At 42.6% G+C, this 26,515-nt stretch overlaps 1 protein-coding gene across 1 annotated transcript in view; it reads left to right on the top strand.

Moving 5' to 3' along the window:
* The window catches only part of LOC146146927 (NUAK family SNF1-like kinase 1), a 32,665-nt gene extending 7,994 nt beyond the window's left edge, over positions 1-24,671 (top strand). Inside the window, exons 2-7 of the mRNA XM_083388490.1 lie at positions 10,812-10,932; positions 13,740-13,891; positions 15,100-15,165; positions 17,250-17,369; positions 20,853-20,985; positions 23,125-24,671. Of these exons, the coding sequence (XP_083244616.1) occupies positions 10,812-10,932; positions 13,740-13,891; positions 15,100-15,165; positions 17,250-17,369; positions 20,853-20,985; positions 23,125-24,446 (1,914 nt within the window). The 3' untranslated portion in view covers positions 24,447-24,671. The remainder of the gene's footprint in view (positions 1-10,811; positions 10,933-13,739; positions 13,892-15,099; positions 15,166-17,249; positions 17,370-20,852; positions 20,986-23,124) is intronic.
* Positions 24,672-26,515: the final 1,844 nt, after the last annotated feature.

The raw sequence follows: 26,515 nt of genomic DNA, 5'->3' as shown, positions 1-26,515 counted from the left end.
CCGCGCAGCCTACGACCTGAGGCCTGATTTGATTGGATTTTTGGGCCGCGTGTCGTCTTCGATCTGTTTTTTTGCACCGCGCAGGCTTTTGATGTACAGCGTCCGTCAAAAACTCGATTGGCGCATCAGATGACGCGGTCAATTCAATTAAAAATTCGTCCAAGCTACTCTCGTCACGTACGCAAAAGCGAAAGCTTTACTTCGCCCTGATCACTGAAGCACGTTCTTTGTACTTTCTGTGCCAAAGTGCTGCACGACATTTCCGCCTAACAAGTTTATCTGCTTCTCGAATAACACGGGCCGAACTCTCATGCCTTCGAATGCCAATCTCGCAATTCTGCAAACATTTACGTTGAATATCAGTGTCCAACAAATTTTGTGTTTTAAATTTTTTTGTTTTATTTTAATCTAATAATTATTTGACATGCCTATTGTCCACACAACTCCACTTGTAAAGCGATGCGAATTATTAGTGTTAAAACTAATCGTTTTTATGCGCGTTGATGCAACTACAGCATATTCAAGCGTCCATAGTTGTGCGGTTTCGTGACCAAAACGCAAAACTACAAACTAGTTCCATATTCTTGGTCTTCCTCAATCTTACAAAGAAGTGTTTTTTATTTTCGAGTGTCGCAATACGAAAGCGAAAGTTAAAACGCGCATAACATGTTATGCAGCCAACATGTCATAGACTGAAAAGTGAAATTCGCTTTGCGTCGTCAAGGTTATGCACCCCCACTAAGCAGGGTTACATGGCGCGTTTAGAGAGACAACGTGTAGCAGACATCAAAATATGCGACGACATTGTGTCTTGCCCGTCTAGGACCCTCACAGTATACAAATGCGCGCACGCAGCGTCTACAAGGTTAGGTGGGGGTGTTTACGCGTCGCTTTTGAGATATCAATCCAGACGTTTCAGTGATTTCCATGACGTTTATAACTGGGACCAAAGCCGCAAACACGCAGTCATCGTCGACACCAGCTTTCAAGCTCAACAGCAACAACAACAGCAGCATGATCACTGTGCTGACGCGTAGCGACCCGCAGACGACACTCGGCCCATTTCCTGCTCCCACAGTGTGTGTGAACGCGCGAGATTTGCATGCGTCGCAATATAGTGGCTAGCGGCCGTCGCATTTTTGACTTTCGGTTATTTCGGGAGTGATATAACTTATATTGGCGTAATATACGCAAACTCTTACCTGAAGTTGTTGTTTTCCAAGGTTGCCAGATGGCAAACAAACTTTAACAAGCCTATGTTTTTCCTTAAATTAATAAAAAATGCAATAGATAGTCATTTTTGTACATAGAATTTCTCTTTTTGAGGCAATTTTTTTCAATTTTTTGTCGTTTTTTGTTCAATTTTTTTTTGGAAATGTTTTTCTGTTTTTTTTTTAGCATTTTTTTCTCTTCTGTTAGTTTGGTCTCTTTTTAACATAACACTCATGAAATTAAAATCCAAAGTGGTTCAAATAAAGCCTAAATTTTCTAATTTGGCTTTAAAAAATCCTTACTGGCAACCCTGTTGTTTTTTTGCGCCCAGTATGTACCGGTACATTCCGGCTTTGCAGTCATGCATACGAAAACAGAAGAAGGGGCGAAGTGCGTGTCGCAACCCACTACACTTCCCTTTTTCCTTTCTCTTTTTTTATCTCCCTCTCTCTCTCTCGGCCCCACCCCATTGTTTTGTAGCCACGGTCGTTTTCGCACCACCTGTCGCCCGCGCGTTATTAATATTTTAACGGCGCCAATTGGACGATGAGTCGGCCCTGCCAGTCGCACCGCCAAGTTGCTGTTTTTGAAAAGATGCACCCTTTGTTGAATGATTGATGTTATTTGGTTTTGCCGTCATTTTCGGAAGGGTTCTCTCCTGTACGATATCTATCAATGTTTTTTGTTAATATTAATTTTTCCGTCCCGACTGTATCCATAATTTGTGAAAAAATGCCGAATACCAGCATGCCTCAACTTTGCCATGAATACGCCTGAAAGACTATTGTTCATTGAGAATTCACTACGCAAGCTATATTTTCAAAGGGCAGATAACGCCAGGAGCTGTTGTTTGGCATACCAGGTCTAATATCTGGTGCGAAAGTGTGACTGGCATCCAAACGGGACTTGTCTTTTGAATATTAGGCTTTACGGTCATATGTATTAGTTTTTATGGCTCAATGGTCGAGAGGCTGTTCGTTTATAACGTGATAAGTTTTTAATGTGATAAGAGGTTGAAATGTTGCAGCAAGACACTTCAGTTTTTGTCCAGTGCAAGTTTGTACAAAAAATGATGTGTTCCACACGAAAATGCCATTGTGCTTGGACGATTTGCATGGGTTTCCTACTATCCCTACACAGTACACACTACTAATCACTCGACAAAACAGGAATGCAAATTTAATCTGACAAATGCGACCAATCCGAAGGATCCCTTCCCTCTATAGACTCGTCATTAACAATTCATGCCAGCCCCTCGCGTGCCGTTGCCTACTGTAAACTCACAACCTCTAGTGCAGGTCACATCCAGGCCAGGTGCAGCAGCGCCTCAAACCTGTAATATTGCTGCGCGTTGAGAACCAATACAAAGGCGCTAAACGAGCCCAAGAACCCAGGCAGATTTCCTGTGTAAGCCTGTTTACTTATCTTATTGGATTTTATCTTTTGTTGGGTTCGGATTAGGGGTCGGACAGGTACAGTGGAGAAATCGAAACGCGTGATAAAACACCGGACGGTAGCAATCTAGCACACGCTAAGCCGTCAGCTTAACGGCCCGCGGTTTAATTAAGGCGACAAACGTTGTACGTCTTAACCTTGAAGCATCGTCGATGCAGGTCTATTTCCTTATATTGACGCCTTAATCTGCAACTGTCTGACCTTGCACTTAGACTGTAGAGCGACAGCACAGGCGCGAGTGTATTACGTCATCACAAAGCACCTAGCCAGGGTCCCGCGTTCTTTGTCTCGTCGCGACCTTTCTATGTGACACTGGATCTCCGAACGGTCGAAGGGCGTTTAGAGAAAGACGTTTGTTGTGTTACACGTTTTTGTGGCCGCACGTTTGGCGTGCTGTTTTCGAATACCAGCCTTGTTTATTGTGGGTCATTCGATGTCTTCAAATCGGCACTATTTTGCTTTGGCTTAATGTACCACAAGCTTCTTTAATCCGAAGGGGAAATTACACTACGAATAAAAGTTTACCAATAAGAAAGGTTTTCTTTTTGCTCATGTGATGTTCTCACTAATCATAGTGCATTTGTTCCACCCATGATCTGCACTACAGTTAAAGCAATTTGTTGACTTATACATTTCTGGGATTGGATGTTGAATTTGGCAGCTTAACATGTGTGAGGATTAAATAAAATAAACAAGGTTTTACACCTACCTGCCTGATTAGTGTACTCTGCAATTTGCAGGTCAAATTTCGGCCGTTATGACTAATCGGAATTATCTAAGCAGGATAACCCTGGACAACTGATTGTTGTCTGTCTCCAGATTATTGATGATTCACCATGTTTTGACGAACAACTATGAATTTGTCCTCCTGTCAAAATATCCAACCCAACGTATTTCCCAATCAATCAGCATGTTTGAAACAAACTATGGAGTTGTTAAAGTAATCTGCAAACCCTGGTTCCACGCAGCCACAACAATTACATCAGCTTATTTCAAAATGTGCAAAGTTAGCTCCTTTTGCGCCAGGTATTTGACTCCATTAATCAACTTGTTGAAACGAAAACTATGGATTCAACAATTATCTGTTATTGCCCTGCCCCTGTTTACCAACCTATTGGCCGCCGCTTGATTTGTTTGGGTCTCCCACTGCAGTAGTTTTCACATGGTTAGATTTAGTGAGATTGGTCCTCAAGATTTCTCCGAAAATTTTTAAACATTGTGTAGTCAATTCCAAAACATGGCTCAAATGAATTTATTTGTGAAGGCTAGTGTATTATGTTTCGTTTTCTTTAACAAAGTTGACCAAGAAAATTGGGTCACCAAAGCTTTGCTGTTTTTACTTTCACTTAGGATTTGGAACGCAGCGAAAAATAGTTTAGAAACATTGATATTTTAAAACAATCATTGTTCTCTGTAAAGCATAAACACGAATATGAACTATACACACATAAACGTGCCAGGTGTTTGACTCTATTGCGTTGCAACCCTAGTCTTGCTTGCTTTGTAACCCTTGTCTTGCTTGCTTTGCATTTCCAGTAGCGAGCATATGGGAAGAAGGCGCGTAAATGTACACGGCAGATGTCAGTTGTTTCCCAGTTGTATTGCCTGTGTACAGCCGTTACAGCTCTTTCGGTAACGCAGTAATACGGCGGCTCCTGACACGCGCTGACACCGATTCGCCGTAAAATTGACAACCGACTGAACGACTGACGCTTGATGACCGTTTGGAAGTTATTAGACCTTGAACGGTTTAAGTGGCATTGGTTCGTGTATGTGAGCAGGACTTTCTTTTCTGAAAGGACTTTATTTTTACTCGAAAACTGAAAACTAATGCAAGAAACTCACACAAGCTATTACTGCAGTTCAAGTGGCATTGATTCGTGTATGCGGGACTTTCTTTTTTTCTTTCAGTGGAGAACTGACAACTAATGCAAGAAAGTAACACAAGCTTTAACTGCAAAAAAGCAACAACAATTTCCATATTTTTTTTGGAAAAAAATACCGAAAATACCACGAAAATTTGCATGTAAAACTGATGATTTTAAAAATCGTTGTTAAATCCCTTTAAAGCTCTTTTAAAATTTGCCTGCTTGCTAAACAGAAACAGGGATTGTTCTTCACGTTGACAGGCAACATTTTTCCTTTCAAAATGTAGCTTGGGGCATACATGGGCCACGTCATACCACGCCCCTATCGTGCATTGCCATCTTATCGTGGCATATCTGGAATGCCCTTAGCCCGGAACAGAAAACAATAATCTTGTTGTTGGACGCACCGGCGCCCCGGCGTGGAAGGACCGACCTTTCGTCACTAAAGCCTTTTGTGATGTCACAGCGGTTTGCTGTGCGCCAACAATCACCCAACCTGTGTTGCCGGCAACATTTCATAAGCGACACACGAGAGTGGCCAATTAAAGATGTTCGACGCCGCGTAGGAATGTTGTTATCTCCCCCCGCCCGCGCGCTTCTAAGTGACAAGCGCCCTTATTTGGTTTCCAAAACCACAGCGATTAAACCGCACTTGGCCGCTGTTTTTTCGCCGTCTAACCACTTTAAACTCTAATCGGCGGGTTTCCAATTGCCCTTGCTAACACTGTCGTCTCTAAATTTCGGTTTCGGTGCAAAGTTACTCCGACCCACGTATAATTAGTTTTTTTGCGCTTTTAGACTTTACCTTCTAATCTTCAGGGCTTCGAACAACTGTAATTGTTGCGCTATCGCGTTACGTCTGTTAAAATTCTGAAATTCTAAATCCAACTGCCTTATTTCGGCGTTAAACGAGTATTGTCGGCAAACAGCTACACTATTTTTCAAAGCAATTCGAGTGAAAAAAAATCGTCATTTTTTTCTGAATTCACATCCAACAAATCGGATAAATGACGCTGGTAATGCCACATTTTTTTTTAATTCGCATAAAAATTTTTTTACGCGTTCAACTGGCACTGGTTCAAACCCAATTGCTAGCAGTTCCTAAAATGAAAAATAAATACGTTTTTTATCTTGGCACCAGCGACTGGCCCGTATCTTTAACTTACTGTCTTGGTCTCGCAGCTCGGTTATTGATTGCCGCGGTAATGGCTCAGTCAACAATACCAGGGGCCTTTCAAGAGACGCTGCGGTCTGTGTCGGATCGATTCCTTATTTAATACAAGAACACTCCCCTCCCCCACCTAGCACGCATTCTTTCGGAGCTCATATCTATAAATGTGTTTTATTCGTTTGATTGGCCGATCTATGCCGGGCTTCGTGCGCGCTTGTGTGTATTTGCGCTCGACGAAGACCTTCTAGATTTGAGTGGAATGCTTTCCTGTTATTTTTTTCTCAAGCTCTGTCTTTCTCTCTATTTTTTTGTTAGATCAAAATAAATCGATCGGCTGCCTCGATGCGATTTCTGCGTTCACGCCGCGAAAGCGATATTAAACATTAGCGCGCCTCGTGTGCTTTATTTTTCTAACTGTGCCTTTTTTATAAATTAGAAAACCTGAATCAGCTTGTTTTTGTGCATTATATATTTCGCCGCTACGAGCGTATAGGAAGTCTTATTTTATTTGAATAAAATTCTGATGAACCCCGTAGGAGCCAAATGTGTTTATTGTCAAACACCAAAACAAGCTGAATTGGAAGTTTTTTTTTTGGAAAAATCTGAAAAAGGGGCCCAGCATGAATACAGACCCGTTCCTTTCAAAGCGACCAATACAACCAACAGAGAGAGCATAAAGGCGAAATACATTATTTAAAAAATCGTTTCTTTTAAAGCGTAACCCGACCTCGCATCAGCGGCGCATATCACCAATGCTATCCCTGTCAGTAATTGGCCGCGGCCCGCGACCCTATTTACCAGCAGCCGATGGTCAACAACAAACAGTCGTTCTTCCTTAGCGCTGGGGCCACTCCTACATTATCACGTGACCCCACTCTCTCGCCCCACATGTCAATCAATTTCCTGCTGCGTCAGCACGCCTTTACGCATCACTGCTTGTACAAACTGCACGTGACCCGCGAAGCTTGTGCGATGGACGCATAAGGCTCCTGTGACTTGGGCTGCTGGTATTAATGCTTGGCTGCGGTGAGGCGAAAAATACTTTCACGTTTGCTATGGAATAAATGCCTGCACGTTTTTGACGGTCTTATGGGCCTAGGGCTTTTTGTTTTGTTTTCTAGACAGTTTGGTGAACGAAAATTAAAAAAGTACAACCTTAATAACATTATTTAAAAGCGCTGTCAAACTATAGTATAGGTCCTACTATTATTTATCCATTTTTTATGTCACCAAAATTTTAAATTTGCACTGTTTAACAAATACTGGAAGTGTAATATTCCAAGACGATTGCATGTAGATGCCGATCATTACAAACGTATATTTAGCCATTCGACATACTATTATCCCTTGACAAACTACCATTCGCGTTTTATCGGCCACAAGTTTAAATTTCTCCAAGTTTAACCCCGCGCTCGCCCTCACACATATTCACGTCAAAGCCCCCTTGGTCAGTAGTTCCCCCCACAACCCTTGTGGTCCCTGGCAAGCTCGCGGCTCTGTTAATTTTGTTCGATCGTTTAAAAATCGATGCTGATTGGGTTGCGCGGATCTCGGCCGATTGAAAACCAAGCTCGAGTTCCTTTCGCGACTGGTCGATAAATAAAAGATTGTTTTTCTTTTTTATTGGCGCCCAGAGAAAAGTTTATCCCATCTTCTTCGACGAGAATATGTTTTGCAGCAGTTTAACTGTTTTATAACGGTTTTTTGTGCAGAATGAAAAATATTAGCTCATTAGTTCTTAATTTTCTTGGGGTCTCGATAAAATGGAAATGGTATTTTATTCGCCACTGTTATTTAATATACTGAAATTGACTATTGTAGTTGCAGTCATTCCTTTGTTTTTATTATTAGAAATTGAGTCAGCTACTGAAATACTATTATTATGTTGATCATAGCAAACTTTCTATATTTTCCATATTCTTTCCATTAAATTCATCAATTTTAGCTACCCGCACTTTCGTACTATGCCAAGGTGCTTATTTGCCCTCTTTCTCATAACGTGCCAACATTCGCATTTCGCGTCTGACTTTTGTTTAAGTTTCGGCGTTTTATTTTCAATCCGCCTCGCCTGTCGGACTTAATTTCACTCTCCGCTTTCCTTGATGTCGATTGATTATATGCCGGCGCTCTTTGGCGAAAGTCGCTGACCGTCGCTCGCTCTACGTTCGAAAATGGGGAGATAAGCTTTGGCGGTACGACGTTTTCCACTATAACGGACAACGCTCAGTAAAAAATAGGCTTTAAAAAATGGAATCGCCCCTATAGGTCTCTCAGCATGTATTGCTAGAATAGCAATATTCAGTGTTGTAAACAACTCATTTTGCAATGACTTAAGTCCAAGTTAAGCCATTTCTGAAAGAACCTAATTTCAAGTCTTATTGAATAAATAACAAGTCAAGTTTCAGTCAAGCCATAATTAAAGCAAGACAAGTCTCCACTGGTAATATTAGCATGATGACGGATCCTGTTCAACGATCGCAAAAGAACTGCAAAAGGGTTTTGAATAAAAAACATTGTCGTAAATAACGCCCACACTGTGTTTAAGGGTTGAAAAAAATTGCCTCTCAACAATTTACCCGCTCGCGTCAGTAAAAACTGTTTTCGCCGCCAATTTGAAATCGCCAAACGCGCAAGTACCGGGAATCCCTTCTATTTGCCCTTAAACTGCGTCACGACCAGCTCGAAAACAAGCCAGAGACGAGCAAACCGGCGAAGGCGAGCGAGGCTAAGAGCTTTGTCCTCGTACGCCCCTAACGCCCAATGATACACCACAGCCAGGTCGGCGGCCGCTCGCTTAACCCGCCCGTCTGTCGGTCATGGCAATCCGACTTACATAACCACTTGGCTAAGTAGGCGGCCGCTGCTTTTCTTGGATCGCTTTTTAGACCCGGCCGCTTTTAAAGTTCTGGGATTTCCTTTCTTAATGGCGAATTGAGATTAATATTTTTGGCGATAGATTTATTTAGTCCGAATTCTGAATTGGTATGTCGTGTGTGAAATAGTATGGTTTAGACCTAATTTTGTCTCACGGGACCATAACTTTATATAAAAAAAAAAACATTTAACCATTGGGTTAAAAAAAAATGAAAACAAAAATACAGGATGAGGTTTGTCATTCTTTTCTAATAAAGTAAACTTTTCACCCTTTTACAAATAAAAACTGGTTAACTTTATATATACACATTCCAGGCGTATATATATAACAGTATTCATATAAGTCCTTTTGTCCATTCCACTTTCGATTGCTGTCTCACAATGGAACGAAAATAGATCGCGCAAACAAAAGTAGAGGCGGCTGATTTTGGAGACGACCGCTTTGAGGCTTCGTGCAAACATCGAACACGTGGCGTTAGTGATGCGTACCTCGCTGACTGGTATCTTAGCGAAAAAATGTAGTCTCGCCAGCTTGGCACGCCCCATTGGCTGTTGCCTGCTGCAGCAATAGCAATGCCGAGGTCACTTTTCAACCTGTGGAAGCGTTTTTTTTTTACCTGTGGGTAAATACCCTCAAAATGCTTATTTGACAATTGTATGGTATGCTATCGATTTTGACTGCCGAATAACAAACACTAATATAAACCTTCCGATTGTGTACTTTTATTTTTCATTTCAGAGCAAAATTGTATGTCAATTAATTTTTTTTATTTACTAATTAATTTCAGGCATGGCTTTTTATTTTTTAGTTAAACCCACGTTTAAGGATTAAATTAAACCCATGTGTTTCTTTCTCAGGGGTATGACAATATAACTAAAAAGTTGAGAACCAGTGTTAAGATGTTGATCTTTGATTGGTCAAAATGCTGTAACGAGTCGTCTTTGGTTATTTAAAACGTGAAACCAAAAAATGTTTTGATCAATTTAACAAACGAAAGTGGCCCGTCCTGTACCGAATCAACAAATTCTGTAACATGCAAAACAGGGCAAATTAAGCGACGTTTATAGGTGCCCGCTTTTTGTGTTATCCTGTCTTATGTGTAAAAACAAATTGGAGACGCCAAATTACGTTGGCAGCTGAGCGCGAGGGTGTCAGAAAATACAAAAAAGCAAGTTCAAAAGCGCAATCAGGCCCGAGGGCACATCCTTCCGTTCAGGTCGGCGACGCCGGTGTTAGTCGTCGATCCCACTTAATACCCGCTCTTCGTACTTGATACTTGGCCGCAAATTTGCTTGCAGCAGGTCGAACAACGAACACACGCGCTGCTGAACACTCTCGACCGCTTTCGCGGAATCGAAAAACTAGGCTGTCGCCGCCGCCGCCGACTCTGCTGCTGCTATCAATCAACAGTCAACAAATCCGCCGATGTAAAAGTGGAAAATTACGCATAATCGTCCATAGCGCCGCTTCGAATGTCGCTCGCAGCCGCCTACACCTTTTTTTCCCATGCGCTTAGATGTTGCGTTTTAAGTTGGCGGAATTGATCGGCGCTGCAGCGGGGGCTATTGCAAATCAGTAATGTATGACAGTGCACCTAAGTTATGAAAAGCAGTGCATCAAGTTTTTCGCGCCAATAACTTGACCTTGATTTGAATCATTTGTGTCGACAATTGGTTAAAATTTAATGTTTTCTTTAAATATCTGTTGATTAAATCGAGTTATTGTCTCAATTTTATGCTATTTGATACGTTTTTGTTATTTTTTACTCAAGGTTCTGCTCATTGGTCATTATCGGACGAGTTTACAAAGTTAAAGTTTTATGTTTATGCCAATAACTTGACTTGAAGTTGAGTTCCCTAAAAATGACTATGAATTTCATTTGAGCAACTAATGACTTTGACATTGACTTGTTTAAAAAATGTTTGCCCTTCGTGCAGCAAAACGCCCAAAAAGCCGTACAACAGAAAAAAACAGCTAGCGTACAAACTTTTTTACTCTAAAAAGCAACTGATCTGACTGCTGTTTTTCGCACTTTTTAATTGCATCGCGAATTGGCGATTAAGCGACCGCGATAAGATTAAAAACTGGCAGGCCGCATTGCATGACGTGCAATTTGCAGTCAGTGATTTCCAAACATGGCGATTTCTGGCCTGTTTAGTCCCAAATCGCCCGGCTCCATCGCCGTTACGCAAGCCTCGGTTTTTAATCAGTCGCCCTTTATTTATTGCAGGTGGCCGTCAAGACGATACGGAAAGATAAGATCAAGGACACGTCAGACATGAAGCACATCAGACGCGAGATCGAGATCATGGCGTCCATACAGCACGAGAACATTATCCAAATACACGAAGGTACTTTTTCGTCTACGTTTTTTTGGTCGGACCTTTTCGATTGCTTGACCTGATTTAATAGGGCTTGGATCATATACGACAAACCAGGTCTAGTATACGCCTTTCTACGGTTTAGGCTGCAAGATTATCTGAATGTAATAAAAACGCGGGTTTTGGTTTACGTTTCATATTGCAAGGTTACGCTTCTAAACCTTAAATGTCATATGTAGGTACGCAAATCAGTAGCAGTTTTTCCTAAATTCCACCTTTCCTATCTTGCTCGAGAATTTGATACTTAATAAAGCCGGGTGCAGTATTTTGCTCGGGAAACGCAGCCAGCGAAATAATTAGGCGCCATTGAGCCTGCTCCTTAAGTCACGTAAGGGGGGCCGACGCGCACAATAGCATCAATAGAAACGCTATTTTACCCATCGCCGAACGCCGCGCAAAATTGCGGCATTGGTTAATCGCACAACGACCTGCAAGCTATCTGCAGTCCGACAGGTTTGGGCGTGCGACTGCGTGTCAAGGCATGGATTATCTCCGCACTGCCAAGGGCGCGTCAAGTTCGTTTGGGTTTTGCCCGGGTAAAGGTGAGGTATTTTTCTTTCGCGTTGGCTGCGTGTTTCAGTTCCTTCTGCTAAAACACAGTTGCGCCAATCTTTGAGAGTTTTAACGATTTTAAAGCGTTTTTTTCAAACTGTTTCGATTTTTTAAAACTCAACTTTTGGGTGAGAGATGTTTTGCGCTCCATTCTTGTTTCGATAAAAATAAAACGCTGTTTTACTGCTTCGTGTATTTATATGATTTTATTTTAACCACTCGCTCAAACCGTTTTAATTTCCTTGTATTTATGAAAACGTTTTATTTTTATGGTCAGTGTTAACGTTAATGGAGCCACATTAATTCCAAAAATACCTCATTATTCACTTAATCGAGCTTGAGTGATTAAATCGAGCCTTTTTCGACGAAAATAGATCGGTATCTACCCGTTAAACATGTTATTAGGTGACAAGATGACCTATTTCGTCCGCTGAAATTACGCGCTTGCCGCAAATTGCTTCTTCACAATCGCTTAGTGCCGGTGCCGCCTGTGAAAAATACCAGTGTGTTTTCCTCGATCGGTTTTATCTTCCCGACTTTCTAGGAAAGGTTAAACCGGTCTTATACGCGACGGGTCCAATGAGTTCGTACTTCATTCACCTGTACGCTAGCAGAGGTCTGGACGCTACGAAAACAAACACGCACTGAGTTCTGTTAAATCCGCACGCATCTGAATCTTTGTACGTATGATTTCGCATTCATAAGGAGCCAATAGACCGCGGTGTGTCATGTCTTATTGACTAGCACCACGTTACAGCTCAGCCTACCTGCTGTACAAAAAGCAGCAGCAACAACAATGGCGACCGTCTGCCGCAGAGTTTGACCTCGCGTAACCCCGTGTGCTGAGTCACCGATCACGTGACGGCATGGCACAAGCGGCGAGCCGACTTTAGTGGCGCGCTTTTTTTTCAAATTTTCGCTTTTGAAGACCGGACGCTGTCAACGCGATGCGTTATGACACTGGGCTGACGCGAATGGGGCATTCTCTGAAATGCCAGGTGTTTTTTTTTCACGCCTGTTGCTTTATGCATCTTTCACATGCGAAAGACAAGCTGTAAAATCTTTTGCTTGGTAAAAATGTTGACTAAGACTATTATTTTGCCATGTTTGTGTGATCTTCCATTGCGTGTGTAGCACAATCGTCTTTTCAAAAAAATACACGTAACATTGAGAATTTTAAATAATCGTCTGACACGTAATATGTTAATTTAACGAATATATGGTACCAAAATAACCATTTCAAGCACCGTACCTTTTTGGTGATTATTGTTGGACGTTTGATATATAACAAAGGTAAAGTTAACAAAATTGTCCAAGGATTTGTTAAATTAAAGGATGAAATCGAATCGGAGATCATTCAAAACGTTTGTACAATGTTATCCGCTATTTAAAATACACTCTGTGCGTTTCTTAAAGCAGAGTTTACCCGTTAGGCACCCAATACAAAAGTTGTTTTCAGTACTGGTCGCCCCCATATACGGTCACTGCCAGGCACCAGCTATTAGAAACAGCTTTAATCGTCCGCTCAACCCGAAAAGCTGTAATTAATAGCTCTGCTTTTCATCTTACGGCCTCACGCCTACACGAGGTTAACGCTTGGGTGATTACGAGTGGGTGCTGCGGTAGGTCAAGCGGAACAACGCTCAATTGGGCCCGTTAAGTTTGTATACCTGTCGTACACGCCCGGCGTAGCTTGTTGCTTTTCTGCCTGGTTTCACACTACTTGACAATATCAAAGTGGCGAACTTGTGTTTTCCTGTTTGGCGAGAAAAGCTAAACAGACAACGCTATATGTATATAAATCATTTATTTTTAAGAAGAGAACGTGTTTGGTGACATAACATGCCAAAGATTTTTGATTCTTGATAGAAAAGGACCAGATAAAACAAGACTCTACACTTTCTTCAGAAACGCCGGTTTACTATAAAATGTTATGTGCATTAGTCAAGTATACTATTTTAATTATTACTATCAAGTTAAACTAGACTTTGTAATTTTCCTTGTGACATCAGACATCCCTTGATACGTTTTAAGAGGCTTTATTTCCCATTAATGAGCAAAAAGGTGCACATAAGTGTTGAGAGCCAATAAAAGGGGTACACCACTCATAAACGGTCAAGACCACTGTACTAACCGTTTTTCTTCATTCAAACGCGGGTTTCGACAGCAAAACAATCTACCAGTCTTCGCACAAAATAATAACCCGCCAACTCTTGCATTTCCAGTGTTCGAAAACCAGGACAAGATTGTGATCGTTATGGAGTACGCCAGCGGTGGCGAGCTGTACAACTACCTGGAGACGAAACGGGGCATTGGCCAAAAAGAAGCGCGTTTCTTTTTCAAGCAGATCGTCTCTGCGGTGCAGTACTGTCACAAAGTAAGACTAAACATTCCGCTTGGTGTCCGAGTTGTAAAATTATTTTACTTTGACGTTTTCGTTGGATAAATTGTGACTTGCGCGAAATCGAGCTGACTTGAATCAATAAAACTACGATTTTTCATAAAAGCTGAAGGTCTCGACGCTCCCTCTAAAATGAAAGTCTAGACAACTGAACGCTATTTTTTTCTTCATTTTAATATCACAAAACTGTCACGCAATCACGTCACGCATTTATAACTTTTTAATGATTCGTTTTGACAACATTTCTGTACAAGCGGCCCACCAAAACTTTGTAAGCGGTCCAGGTTTTCCTGGTGTATAAATGAGCATTTACGATACTGTGCTTATTTTGTTTACCATAAAATTAATACCAATCAAGCAAAGTCTGATACTCTGAAAGTCAAAACCCATATTCCTAAATTTGGCAACGTTTTAATTTTCGTATTCCAAAATGTGTATGTTTTTGAGACGTTGATTTGCAGATCTAGCGTTGCCAAGTATGGATTTGTTTTTGTTTTTTTTGAAACGCATTACCTTATATAACTGCGTTGGCAATAGCTGTTACAACGCACGTCTATATCGAGTAATAAAACAAAATTTTTATGTGTTCTGTTGCGTCGTTTAACTGCTTATACTTGTAAAATTATTAAGTTAAGTGGTATGTTGTTAATTCTGTATGTAAGTTGGCCTGGATTAAATTCGCACGAAGAATTAAAGCGTCATAGTCAATAACAACAGAGCTTAACGCTTTGTCTGATGGTCTAAAACGCCCGGGCCATAACTCACAACCTATTTACGCATTTCCGACAAAACAGCCCTCACCACGCATAATAAAGAATACCGAAAAAGTCACAGCCTCTATTAATAATATTATTATTTGAAAAGGTTGCATTGTGACGTATAACGGGTGTGACAATTGCGCAATTGGCTTGCCCTTTCACGCTGTTTAACTTTTCAACCGCCGTCGTTGGGCAAGAAAGTAATTTGCACGCCCAGTCGGGACTTGGTTCTGAATAGTTTGCGTCCTGTGTAAATATCTTGTTAATTGTATTAGGGCGCCGTGTCTCTTTTACCAAACCCAGGGTACATCACGATAGTATATCTACGCCTAACAGGGTTAGTTTAGTTTACATTAATTATATAAATATTCTTTTCCAATGGTTCTAGTGATTTTTTTATTTTATTTTTTGTTAACGTTTCTTTAGGTTGGAATCGTCCATCGAGATCTAAAGTTGGAAAACATTCTGTTGAGCGAAAATCAACAAATCAAGGTACGCTTTATTAAATTGGCAAAGTGTGCTAATTTTCTAGGTATCATACGTTCAAGGAAAGGTGTGCGATAGCAAATGGTCCCATTAGGTATGACAGTGCCTGTTAACTTCATAACATTATTGAGTATGCAAAGTGTACTAATTTTCTAGGATTCACACGTTCAAAGAAAAACAGGCTCTAGTGAAAGCCTTCATTAGCTTCGACAGTGCCGGAATAAACGTTTTCCAAAAAAGCGGTTAACTACCGCCTAATTGTGCGAATACAACAGCCGCTACATACACACTACAAATATGTCAAAGGAAACTTTCTCCTATTGGAGGGCTGATGTTTTTTCGCGCATCTCCCGCCAAATTCCCCCGATATGAACCCGTTGTGTACCCAGGGGGCGGTACGCGGGTCAAAAGTTTTCCAACCGTCCTCTGTTTGTCTTTGAGCCCCGCACCATATTCCGTTACGTAACTGTGTGCCCAGCAATTCAACATATACTGCCATTGGTGCTTCAATATCTTGTACAGTGTGTGTGCTCTGTGCGTTAGTGTGTGTGCGCTGTGCGTTAGCGTGTGTGCGCTGTGCGTTAGCGTGTGTGCCAAGTACACATGCCCGCCGCATGGACGGGTGAAAAATATTTGCCAAGGCAAAGTTCTCTGCTGTTCCCGCTTAACGTACCGTACACGACCTTTGTGCATTTTTCCCCTCCAATTTCGCCCTGGCTCAAAGGCCCTGCAAGCTATTTTTACATATATGTGAAAACTTGCGTGTTAAGTGAACGTAAAACACGTCGTTTGGTTTAATTCCAATTTAATTTTTTTACCAAAATCAGTTCAGGTAAATGTATAGTCACTTTTCCATTCATTGTGTTAAGTAGTTTTTGCGTGCGAACTTTTGTCAATGAAATATGTCTCTATTGTCATAAAAAATAATAATTAACTGAGGCTGGTTTCAAGATTTTGCTCGCGTACTTCTGTGTAGCGAAAATAAATTTTCGTGTAACGCATGCGCAAATCACCTCGTTTCAACTTTTCCTTCGCGTTATTTTTGTTTTCTTGCTAAACTGCCTTGCGCCTAGAGCATGGGTTCATACTTTTTTTACCGCCGACTTCCAAAAACCTTACTTGATTCGCGTGGACCAGGCTAGGCAAGTAATTGTGAGAGAGGCGTCAAAAATGTGAAAGTGAAATGGCGTTTAAATGCATTCATACAAAAGTTTTATTATTAATTAAACTTTTTTCTTTAAAAAAACATTAAATACTTTTTAAATATACACTAAACTAATATTACAATGATGTGGCCCCCTTTAAAATAGTCAACGTACCCCCAAGTGGCCCGTAGACCCTTTAGTTTAAAAACTCCTGACCTAGAGCATTGCAGCAAGCAGTGATCTGTTCCTTCGGCGAACTTTTAATTAGAAAAGGCCACACTGCTCTGACACGCGACTAATTTCCTCGGGTGCCCGCTACATGAATAAGCAAGCCTCCTTTTAGGGTTTGCAGCGCCGCGTTAGCTGTCCGGCGTGATTGTTGTCTCGTTGGAAAACATCACGCATTTGCTTGTAATGGCCCTAAAAGTAAGACGCGCGACATTTTGGACTTTTCTAACGCCCAAAAGTCGTGGCTGAACGATAAGGCGCAATATTCAAGAGTCGCTAAATAGCCGCCCATTGCACTTAGTTGATATGCAAATTTACATATTTTTCAGAAATGGTAAACCTTTTACTTGACAATGTGTTGTGAAAATATGTGCCCGTTCGTTGGCAAACTACAACTAAAAATCAAAACAAGGGAAACTACCTTATTACAAGCTAAATACTAACTACCGAAGGGTTGTCACATATTTATATGAAAAATTTTACTACCGTACTTTTTAAACATGTGACTTAAGCTGGACATTGAAATCCAAATACTTTTTTTTATAAAAGGTTTATAGACTTTGTGGCAACTGGTAACCCTGTACCCCATATGCGTCGTAAATCAACCGCTGCTTTCAAATATACCAGTGCCAACAGCATAGAGTAGGGCAGCCAATCGAGCATACAGCGCTACTGCCAGTCATGATTAATAGGTAACCTTTCTTGTACTTCACGCAGATTGCCGACTTTGGCCTGGCTAACATGTTCAAGCGCGACAGTCTTCTACACACCTTCTGCGGCAGTCCCCTCTACGCATCCCCCGAGATCGTCACCGGAGAACCATACATGGGACCAGAGGTGGGTCTTATTCGACAGTCTGTACGGCTGAGGTTTAGTGGCCAGATCCTGTGTTGTGTAGCTCGACAACCTTTTTTTTTCTACTTTGGTATATTTTGGGGGGGCATATTGTTTTGACTAGTCCTTAAACAAAAAAATTAGCTTCTTTTTTTTACAAAACTTCACTTTATGCATTACAATAAAAGAATGCATTAAAATAACAACTCTAGAACAACTTGTTCACTTTCAGTTTTTCTATGTGCTATATCTGGGCCTGTCAGGGTTAGCAGAAGAAATGCATCCGGGCTTTATTGTACTTTAACACACAGTCGGTTGAACTTTAAAGGCGATTATTGGAGTCCCCTTTTTCTAATAAAAGCCGCCCTTTGTCTAAACCACCCTGATTTTATTATGCGCTACTGTAAATACGCTCCGCAATCGTATATCTCTTTATGGGCGGACGCGCAAACAGTCGACGGCGCCTAAAGACAGCAGCGCGACCTTGAATCGAACGACTCGGGATCTTTGGAGGTCGAACCTGCGTTTAATCTCTCAGCGGTGCCTTGACGTCAAATGCGCAGCCGCGTAGCTTATATAGGGAAAGGTCTTTGATGTTGTCGCATCAATAGCGACGCCGGCTTAACGCCAAAGCCCAGGCTCAAACGTAAATTACAGCCCACGACGCGCACATTCAAGACTTATAGGTGAAGGTTTGGCTATAGTAGGCGTCGTCTACCAATATCTGCGTGACAGATTACGTGAAACACAACCGTCATTGTGTGGTTAGAAGGTTTGCAATATCTCACAATTACCCGTCAAATATATGTGTACAGGAAATGCGTTGATTTTTAATTCGTAAGCATGTACTTATTATTTATGTATATTTGCCGTTCGTGTTTTTCCTGCTAAACGCACAACAACAGAATAAAAAACAAGCAAAATTACTACAGCGTGGCTTGTTTTGGAAATTTCAAGCCGGTTTGGTTCGGCAGAGATTTTTTGTGACGTAATCATTCACGTCACGAACGCTATTTCAAGGTAACACGCAATGGCGGCGTTAGTCAGAAAAGCCGCAGTGACTAAATTCTATTAAAACTTCATACAGATCATCGTTATATTACCAAAGTGACTGACTGCACACAATATAATTAATTAACTCTTTCATTGTTCTATTATAAAAATAGCGTTGTGCTGTAAAAAATCGACATTGAATACGTCACTTTTTCTTCATGTGTCAAATTATGAAATCACGCTAAATAGCATCGCAAAAATATGCGATCACACACAAAAAGGACATTTTACTGTACCGAAATGCCATTACATTACAGCGCGACATTCACAGTTAATATTTAACCCGCGCGATTTAACAATAAGGACTGTTGTTTTTTGGAATTTTGCGGTCAATGTCGAATTCGCGACCTTCCAATGCACCGCGAAGTACGACGCAAGTCAATAACTGCCAGGACAATTAAAAGTTATTTCTGGGGACAAAGCCGCGGCCCGCCCCCGCACTTTCTGTTTGACGAACACTAGCCCACGCCGTTCATGTAACTGCCTGTTCGCTTGACGATAATACTTTTATTGTTTAGCGCATTGAACAGTTGTTTGTGCTTTGAATATATATATATATATATATAGTAAAATATTGTATTTTCAAGCCTTGTTTGGATTTCCTGAAAACTGCAGTTCCCAAACAGCATGTATGCTTTGACACATGCAAGCTCGTTCTAATTTTATTTACAAGACTAATTTTTGCAAAATTCAACAGACCGCTTTTAAGGCTTTTAACGGAAGAATTTATATACTATTAGTACCCTCTTTTATTGCCCTAATTTAGCGTTTTATTTCCCATTCGACTTGCACGAACATGATCACAGTATACACATGTAACTACTCATTGTGGTACTTTGTATGGGGGATTTCGGCCCAAGCGCCCTTCTATCATAAACTATATTTAGCGCATTAGATCAGCGCCGCATTGCGCCAACGTACCCCCATAGTAAAACGCACACGTCATACAACCGTCAGTAGATGGCTATACGCGTTGTTCAGGTAAAGCGATTTGATTGATTCGAAACAGGGTGATGGATATTACGCTTTCGGCGTACCATGGTCTTGTTTTCAATTCAGTTGTGTCAAATTGCGCGACCAGCTGGGCAACTACTTATGCTCTACATCACTGTGAGTCATACGTGGGCTGAATCACTGAATATGCGTGGCCACGCCGCTCTGAGCTTCTATAACAATGTACGCACACAGTGTAGTGCCACACGCCTCCAATATTGCGCCAATGTCGGGTGTTTTTTTAGTGGTCACGAGACCCGGCTACTATAAATATCGAAGGAAATTGTTTTTCTTGGAAAATTTGCGCCTTGTCGTGTCTTGTGACGTAAATTCTTTCCTGTGAGAATTATCGCTAAGGCAAGGTTAGATGGCAATTTAAAAATTTTGTCTGAAACAGTTTCTGAAATTGAAAATCTAGCGATTTTAACGTTTATTAAAAGTAAAATCATTTTATTGCATTTTTTGTTTCGGAATGCTGGAACAACTTTCTGTGTAGAATTGTATCAACTTTTCGATACAAATAGAAGTGTGTTCATATTTAATTCTAGTCATTAACCAATGACGCGAAATTTCTTCCACGTCATATATAGTACGTTACAACGAGCTTTCAAAAGGTATAACCCTATCTTGGAATGGCCTGCTATAGCAACGAGCAGTTATCTTGGCAAGTTTGTACTTTCAAACGAGTCCCAAAGCGCGCTATGCCACCCACGGTGTTTCATACTTAAAATGTAATCCAGCAACGCACATTGCGCAGAATCCCGCGCACATGTGGTACCTGAACGCGAAATACAGCTCTAACGTTAATGGTCTGCCAGCCTCTAAGTCGCCATTCCCCGCCCTTGACATTCCAATAGCGAAGAACACAATGGCAATTCTCGGTCTGTGGCCGCCGGCTCGCTTTCTTAGGCCACGTTCAGTTTGCTTTCGCTAACCTCAAAATAGCCGCTCTTTTCCCACTCGGGCGCAAAGGCATTGTGATGTCACAGTCGGGAGTTGTTTGGCTTCAAAATTTCGAAGGTCGCACGCAATCCGCGCTCGCGCCCTGCTAAAAAACACGGCTTTTTCGCCTGTGTTTGGTCAGTTGTGTAAACTGAGAACAACCTTGTCCGCAACATAAGGATTTGGCGTTTGGCACAAAGAGATTAAACCTTACTTACTCCGATGTACTTTGTGGCTTTATTCACTGCGACAAACCCACGGGCAACGATTCTTTAGGATCCGTGATGTAACTGTCCTCAGGGAACCAACAAAAGCCGCACCTATAGTTTCTTACAATCCAGTAAACAGTTACCCTGTCCCCAATACATAAGCTTCCATTTGGCACAATGCAGCCCAATAAATGTAACTGACTTTGCTTGATGTACAAACCGATCACTTAAATTTCATTTAATTCATATTCTACCCAGCAAACTTACAGCCTTTCTGTTTTGCTCACAGGTGGACAGCTGGTCTTTGGGTGTTCTGCTGTACGCCCTTGTGTACGGGACGATGCCGTTCGACGGTCGTGATTACCAGGTGCTGACAAGACAAATCACCAGCGGCAGTTTCTGTGTTCCAGCCCAGCCCTCTGGTAAGCTATTTAGAAGCTTAAGTGACAATTGTACTGTTTTGCTGGTACGATTTCGTGGGGTGTTGTTATCTAGTGCTGCATTAAATATAGCCCGCTTATTTTCAGACAGTGCGTAATTTTTTTCTTATGCAAGCCTTTTGTAAGTATCACATTGACGAAAAAATTACTTGATAAGAAGTATAAGGATATAAAAACTCTTGCTGCTATATACGCAATGTAATAAGGCTCGTGCTGAAATATAGTTGACATATGGGTTGTTTGAATGTTATTTTATAGGATTTTTAAGCCTTTTTGGTCAACTCCTAAATTTTAACACAAACTGGTTTTCCAATTCCTTGCTTCGACGTAAGTTTGTTAGGAATGGCGGATGAAACGAATCTTAGCTAAGTCGCGACTGAGCAGACTGTTCGGCGACCAAACCAATATACGCCTTCGTCCCTTGGGAGGTCTAAGAGAGAGAAAGAGCCTGACAGTCGATCGATTTTTCATCCGGTGCAATTATTCCCAATATACAGTGAGCATTCCGCTTCTCTCTTTTGCCCGACGAAATGGTCGACCGGTTTTTCTCTTCGGAAAAATCGATACACTCGAAATTCGCCCGGGCCCTTGACAGCGTACCTAACGAAATCTAGTGCATTCCTCTCCCACGCGCACCAATTTTACTCCCTTTGCCCTTGTTTCAACCCCGGATAATGTAGTCGACGGGGTTTAAACGCGTTTTATAGCGATCACCCAAAGGTGGGGACCGAACTCACGACCTTCGGATTTTGCGCCTCGTTTTTTACGATTTTACGCTGCAAACTGACTGCTTGTTTCAGCATCCTTGTAATGCCATATGTTTTCTATTCGGCACTGTTTAAACTTTTAAGGTTTTACATTAACATGTACGCAGTAAATATTCTAAATTTACAACAAATGTAAATAAAGCTTAACGAATTAAACGTATCAGCTTATTGTGTGTGTAGCAAGAAATATCATAATATTTTGACCCCAGATCCTGCCAATATTGGCCACTTTGTGCCAGGTTATGCTAAAACCTCATGGCCTACCCAAGGGCCCAGGGGTATAAATATTGTAAAAAAATCGTTTAATTCGCTTCTATAACACAGAACACAACGACCACATGGTTTAACAGCAAAGCTAATATAAAACAAAACGGTCGACTCTTATGCGAAGGCCGCCTCTACAAGGTTAAGCGCTCGTAATTGAAGCCAATCCCCACTTCACCTTGTACTCGTCGTGCCGCGCACTTTTGCGGCTCGCGCTCGGCGGTTTTTAAATACCCAGGCCAACTTAGGCTGGCACTCGACACTAGGAGAGGGCAAGTTATTTTCGATGAAATGGCAATGCGCTGTGCTACGATTACAATCGACTACAGTATGATTTCCTAAACTTTTTATCTGCGAAGTAATTTTCGGAACTGTGCTTCGTATCAGTTTGCGAATAGCAATTCTTAAAAAAATCGTTTTATGTATATCCTCCAAAATAGGAATTGCTTTAGGGGTGTGGACTCTTTCGCGTTAATACTAGACCATGCAGTGTCGTGATCTACGAATTTGGTAAACTATTGACTACAGCACGCAACAGTTTAAATCTAGTATCCACTTTTCGTCGGCACAAGCTTAGTTGATAATTTTTTTACTGATCAACGTTGAATTTTAAAAGTCACGTTCAAAAAGTGTCGGAGTTACTGTTCTACGTCACTTAGTACTAAAAAAAACGTTATATTTCATACGACGCGCCACGGCTATACTTTCGGGTTTAGAATTCTGGGTATAGATTGCTTATAAAACGCCTAATTTTTTTGTATTTTAACACTCACCTTCAGTTAGTTTAAAATCGCCTTTCTCACCCAGGGGATACAACGACATTGTTCACTTTAGTTAGAAAGAACTTTATGCTATTATTTTTTAGTGTTTTGTTCGCTTACAAAAAGTGCAGCTAATAGAATTCGGTCGCCAAAACTTCGCCGTTATATACTTACGCTCATTATTTGGGTCGCCCCCCAAAAAAGGTTTAGAAACACTATAGTTTAGTTCATCTGTTTATAACGCAACAAAAAAACTGCAAGGCGTTCAGCGCCACAGACAGCTCGCACTCCATCGCCGAGTCTAACCTCTCGAACCCTTAACTTTGCAGAAGCGCACGGCCTCATCACTTGGATGCTGACGGTCGACCCGCGCCAGAGGGCCACAATTGACCAGGTCGCCGATCACGAGTGGCTCAAGCACGTGGCCACTCCCTCATTTCCGCCCTCTCCCCCGCCCGAGTTCGCCATGTCGGTCACCGACGATTCTTCCGGCGCGCCGCGAGGCCTCGACCTAAACGACAACTTCCTCGCAGAAGACCGGACTCTGAATGCCGAGGAAATGATGTTCGCTGAATCGCCGGGCGCCTCGCAGCCCAGGAGCATACTCAAGCGGCCCGAACCTGTCATTGAAATCACGCCTGCGCGCAAGTCGTCGCCGCGCAGCAAAGTGGTCAGCGATTCGATTCTGGCCGGTCAGCTGGCCGCGGTTTGCGGTCTCCAGGCCAAGGACAGTCTCAAGCTCAAGACCAAGCCCCAAACAGCGTCCGGCAAGCGGCGTGTACTTCGCACAAAGCGCGATCGCGAGAGCGGCTACTACTCCTCGCCGGAGAGAGCCGTGGCGGTTTCGTCTCTGCCGGACTTGTCGAGCGGCTCTGCGGATTCGCTGCCCTGCTCGCCGCACGAACGCCGCATGCCGCATATTAAAAGCGCACTGGCCGCGCCACCGCTACATAAAGGCGCCCGGGCTGCTTCGACCCGTCCGCCGCGGGCCCCGAACGCCGCAAACCCGGTTAAGGAGTGCTACCTAATGCCTATCTCGCCTCCGGCCGACGATCGCCTTTTGCCGGGCACGGGAAGCGACGGCGACACGAGCAGTATTGGAAGCCAGACTCGCCCTGCCAGCACCTACAGCGATTCGAGCATCCTCTCTTCAGACTCGTTCGACAAGTGCAACTTCACAGGCGCCATTTTCACGCCGACCACCACCTCGACCGCCACCACGACGCCAGTGCACGTGCCACAGCTGCCAGTCGACTCGTACCAGCGCGTACAGTCGTACCCGGGCACCCCGACCGCCAGCCAACAACCACAACGCCCCCTGTCTCTCTCCCTGGCGCGCGACACCCTGCCAAACCCAGGGGGTGAGTTCGCGTTCGACGATCAGCCCCCCTCTGGCACCCTAACCCCAAAAAGCGAGAAGCTGGTGCGCGATCTGCAGCGAATCCTGGCCCCCAACGGCCGGCGCCACGGGGCGCGCGCTTCCCGTGCCCGGGGGGTCGCCGTTGACCCTGGACCCCCTCGCCCCCACTCTATGGAGTCCCTCGGTTCCAATCAGCTGTCTGGCATGATGACGCAACTCAACGCCGACCTGGAGTTGGCTTACAAGAAGGCCCTCGACATTTGCGTGAACCTCAAGTCGGCCGAGGTTTGAACCCGCTCGCTTCAAGTTAAAAGTGAGTCGCGCGCTCTCTCCCAATATTTGTCCTGATGTATCGCAATTAGGCCGAGTGTGACGAATGCCCACTCGAATCGTTCGGCTCCTCGCACATTTGGTTTATTGATGGGTTGTTTATTCCCCTCAGTTTTGTTGTTATTTTGTTGCATGTTAAGAATTACGTTTTTTCGGCGTTTCGAAATGGTGTGGCGAATAATTCGTTTGTTGCGGATCTGGACAAAAAATCGTAGGTTTATTTTTCTCGTGAGGTATCTATCGATGTTGACGTGGTTCGATCGCTTATATTTTTTTCTCGACTTTCTATTGTTTGCGCTCAAAGCGAATTTCTCCCCCGACCCACTTCTTAGCAAAGGTGTTGTTCCGCAAAAACTGTGGCCGCATCCCAAGCGATATAAAAAGAACGCAAAAAAAAAGAAACCCCAAAAACAGCAAGTCCGAATTTACCGGTGAAGACGCGCTAAACTCGTGTTCGTGCCAAACCCCCAAAAAAGCAACGCCGTTCAGTCAGTACGTTACCCTTTGTGTTACAAAGCAAGCATCCTCAACACACACGTATAGTCGTATATCTATATATATCGTCGTTTTTTCGTTCAATCCAGACCACTGCAGACCGTCGCCGGCGCATTTTCTCCAGAGTCACCCGTGCGTGACCACTCCTGTAATCGCTGACGCGTGTCGCGGCTGCCGAAAGTATTGATTCCGCAAACTTGAAATTGCCACTTTCGCTCGCTTGTAGACCAGGGACTTTCTGGATTGGTCGATTCTCAAGTTTAAAGCCACTTAAGAGCCTTTTACTTTGTCTTCGCGATATTACTTTTCAGCAACCCGGTCCTCTAACGCCCGTGGATTAAGTGATAGATTGCTATACATTTCCAGCTTAGACTTGCAACGCTTGCATTATAAGTAAACCGTAAGTCGAGATTAAAGCTTTTAAACAAGCGACACAACTTGTATGGGCACAACGACTAGACGCAATACATCTAGAAATCACGTTTTGACAGAAGGCAATTTATTCGTTCGTTTTCCGCAAATTAATGTCGTCTTAAACAAAACGCATATCGCAAATAATTTCGCACTTCTTTCTTATTAAAATCAACCAGACGACGATGTATGACAACTCGTATATAATGTAGGCGCAACGCTTTAGTTAGAATTTTTTAATCAACCGTTATCTGTTCTTGTCGCGTCGTAAAAGTTAGTTTAGATATTGAACGATGCGCGAAAATTGAGTCGCCAAAAAATAAACCCTTCGCGCTTTCTTCTCGGCAGCATTGCTATGCATTCTGCATTCAGGTATGCTCTACCTTGTCACAATTAGCGCTCGCAAAAGTCGCCAGGTGGCGCCGCGCATCACTGTGTTGCTCTCTTGAGCCCTCTTGCGGTAAAGAAATATCGCTTCGGTGCTGAGCTGGCGGACGAATCGTTTATTTCAAGAATTCATCGTTTCCTTCAAAGCCGTTTTATCGCCTTTTCGTTATCTGGCGCTGTCAAAAAATTACCTGTTTTTATTAATTTAAATATAAAGATTTACATACGCCCCGCTAAGCGGCTTCGGTTCTTCTATGCACGAACGAGGTAAGCTATTCGTGGCGCTAAAACAAAATTATAACCCGCATACTAATTCCAGTTTCATTGAGTTGAAATGTCTTGCAGCATTTTTTTATCGGCTGTTTTAAACCCTGTTTCGAATTGCGCACATTGTTTAATTGCGAAAAGCTTTAACGCGTACCGCGCGAAATTACTCCAAAAAAAGTCAAGCCTTGAAACTTTTTCTGACCTAATCACGTTTTTCCCACTTGTCATTACATTACAGCGTGTACCGATCGACTGTGCGACGTTCGAAGTGGCAAAAACGTTACGAGCTTTTGTGTAAACGTTGCCGTGCTTGAAGTATAGTGAGCACTGTCTTTTGCACACGACCGCGCACCGCCCTTTACTTGTCTGTGTTTTTTCGCCGACGTAACACCACTACTATATAGTTTGCTACGAAATTATCACCACTGCTGAGAGTCTTGTGTACTGTTTGCCGTTTTTTTGTTGGTTTC

This window comes from Ascidiella aspersa, chromosome 4 (genome assembly GCF_963924565.1).
Source record: "Ascidiella aspersa chromosome 4, kaAscAspe10.2, whole genome shotgun sequence".
Lineage (NCBI taxonomy): Eukaryota > Metazoa > Chordata > Ascidiacea > Phlebobranchia > Ascidiidae > Ascidiella > Ascidiella aspersa.
This window is presented reverse-complemented; position numbering and strand designations above follow the sequence as displayed.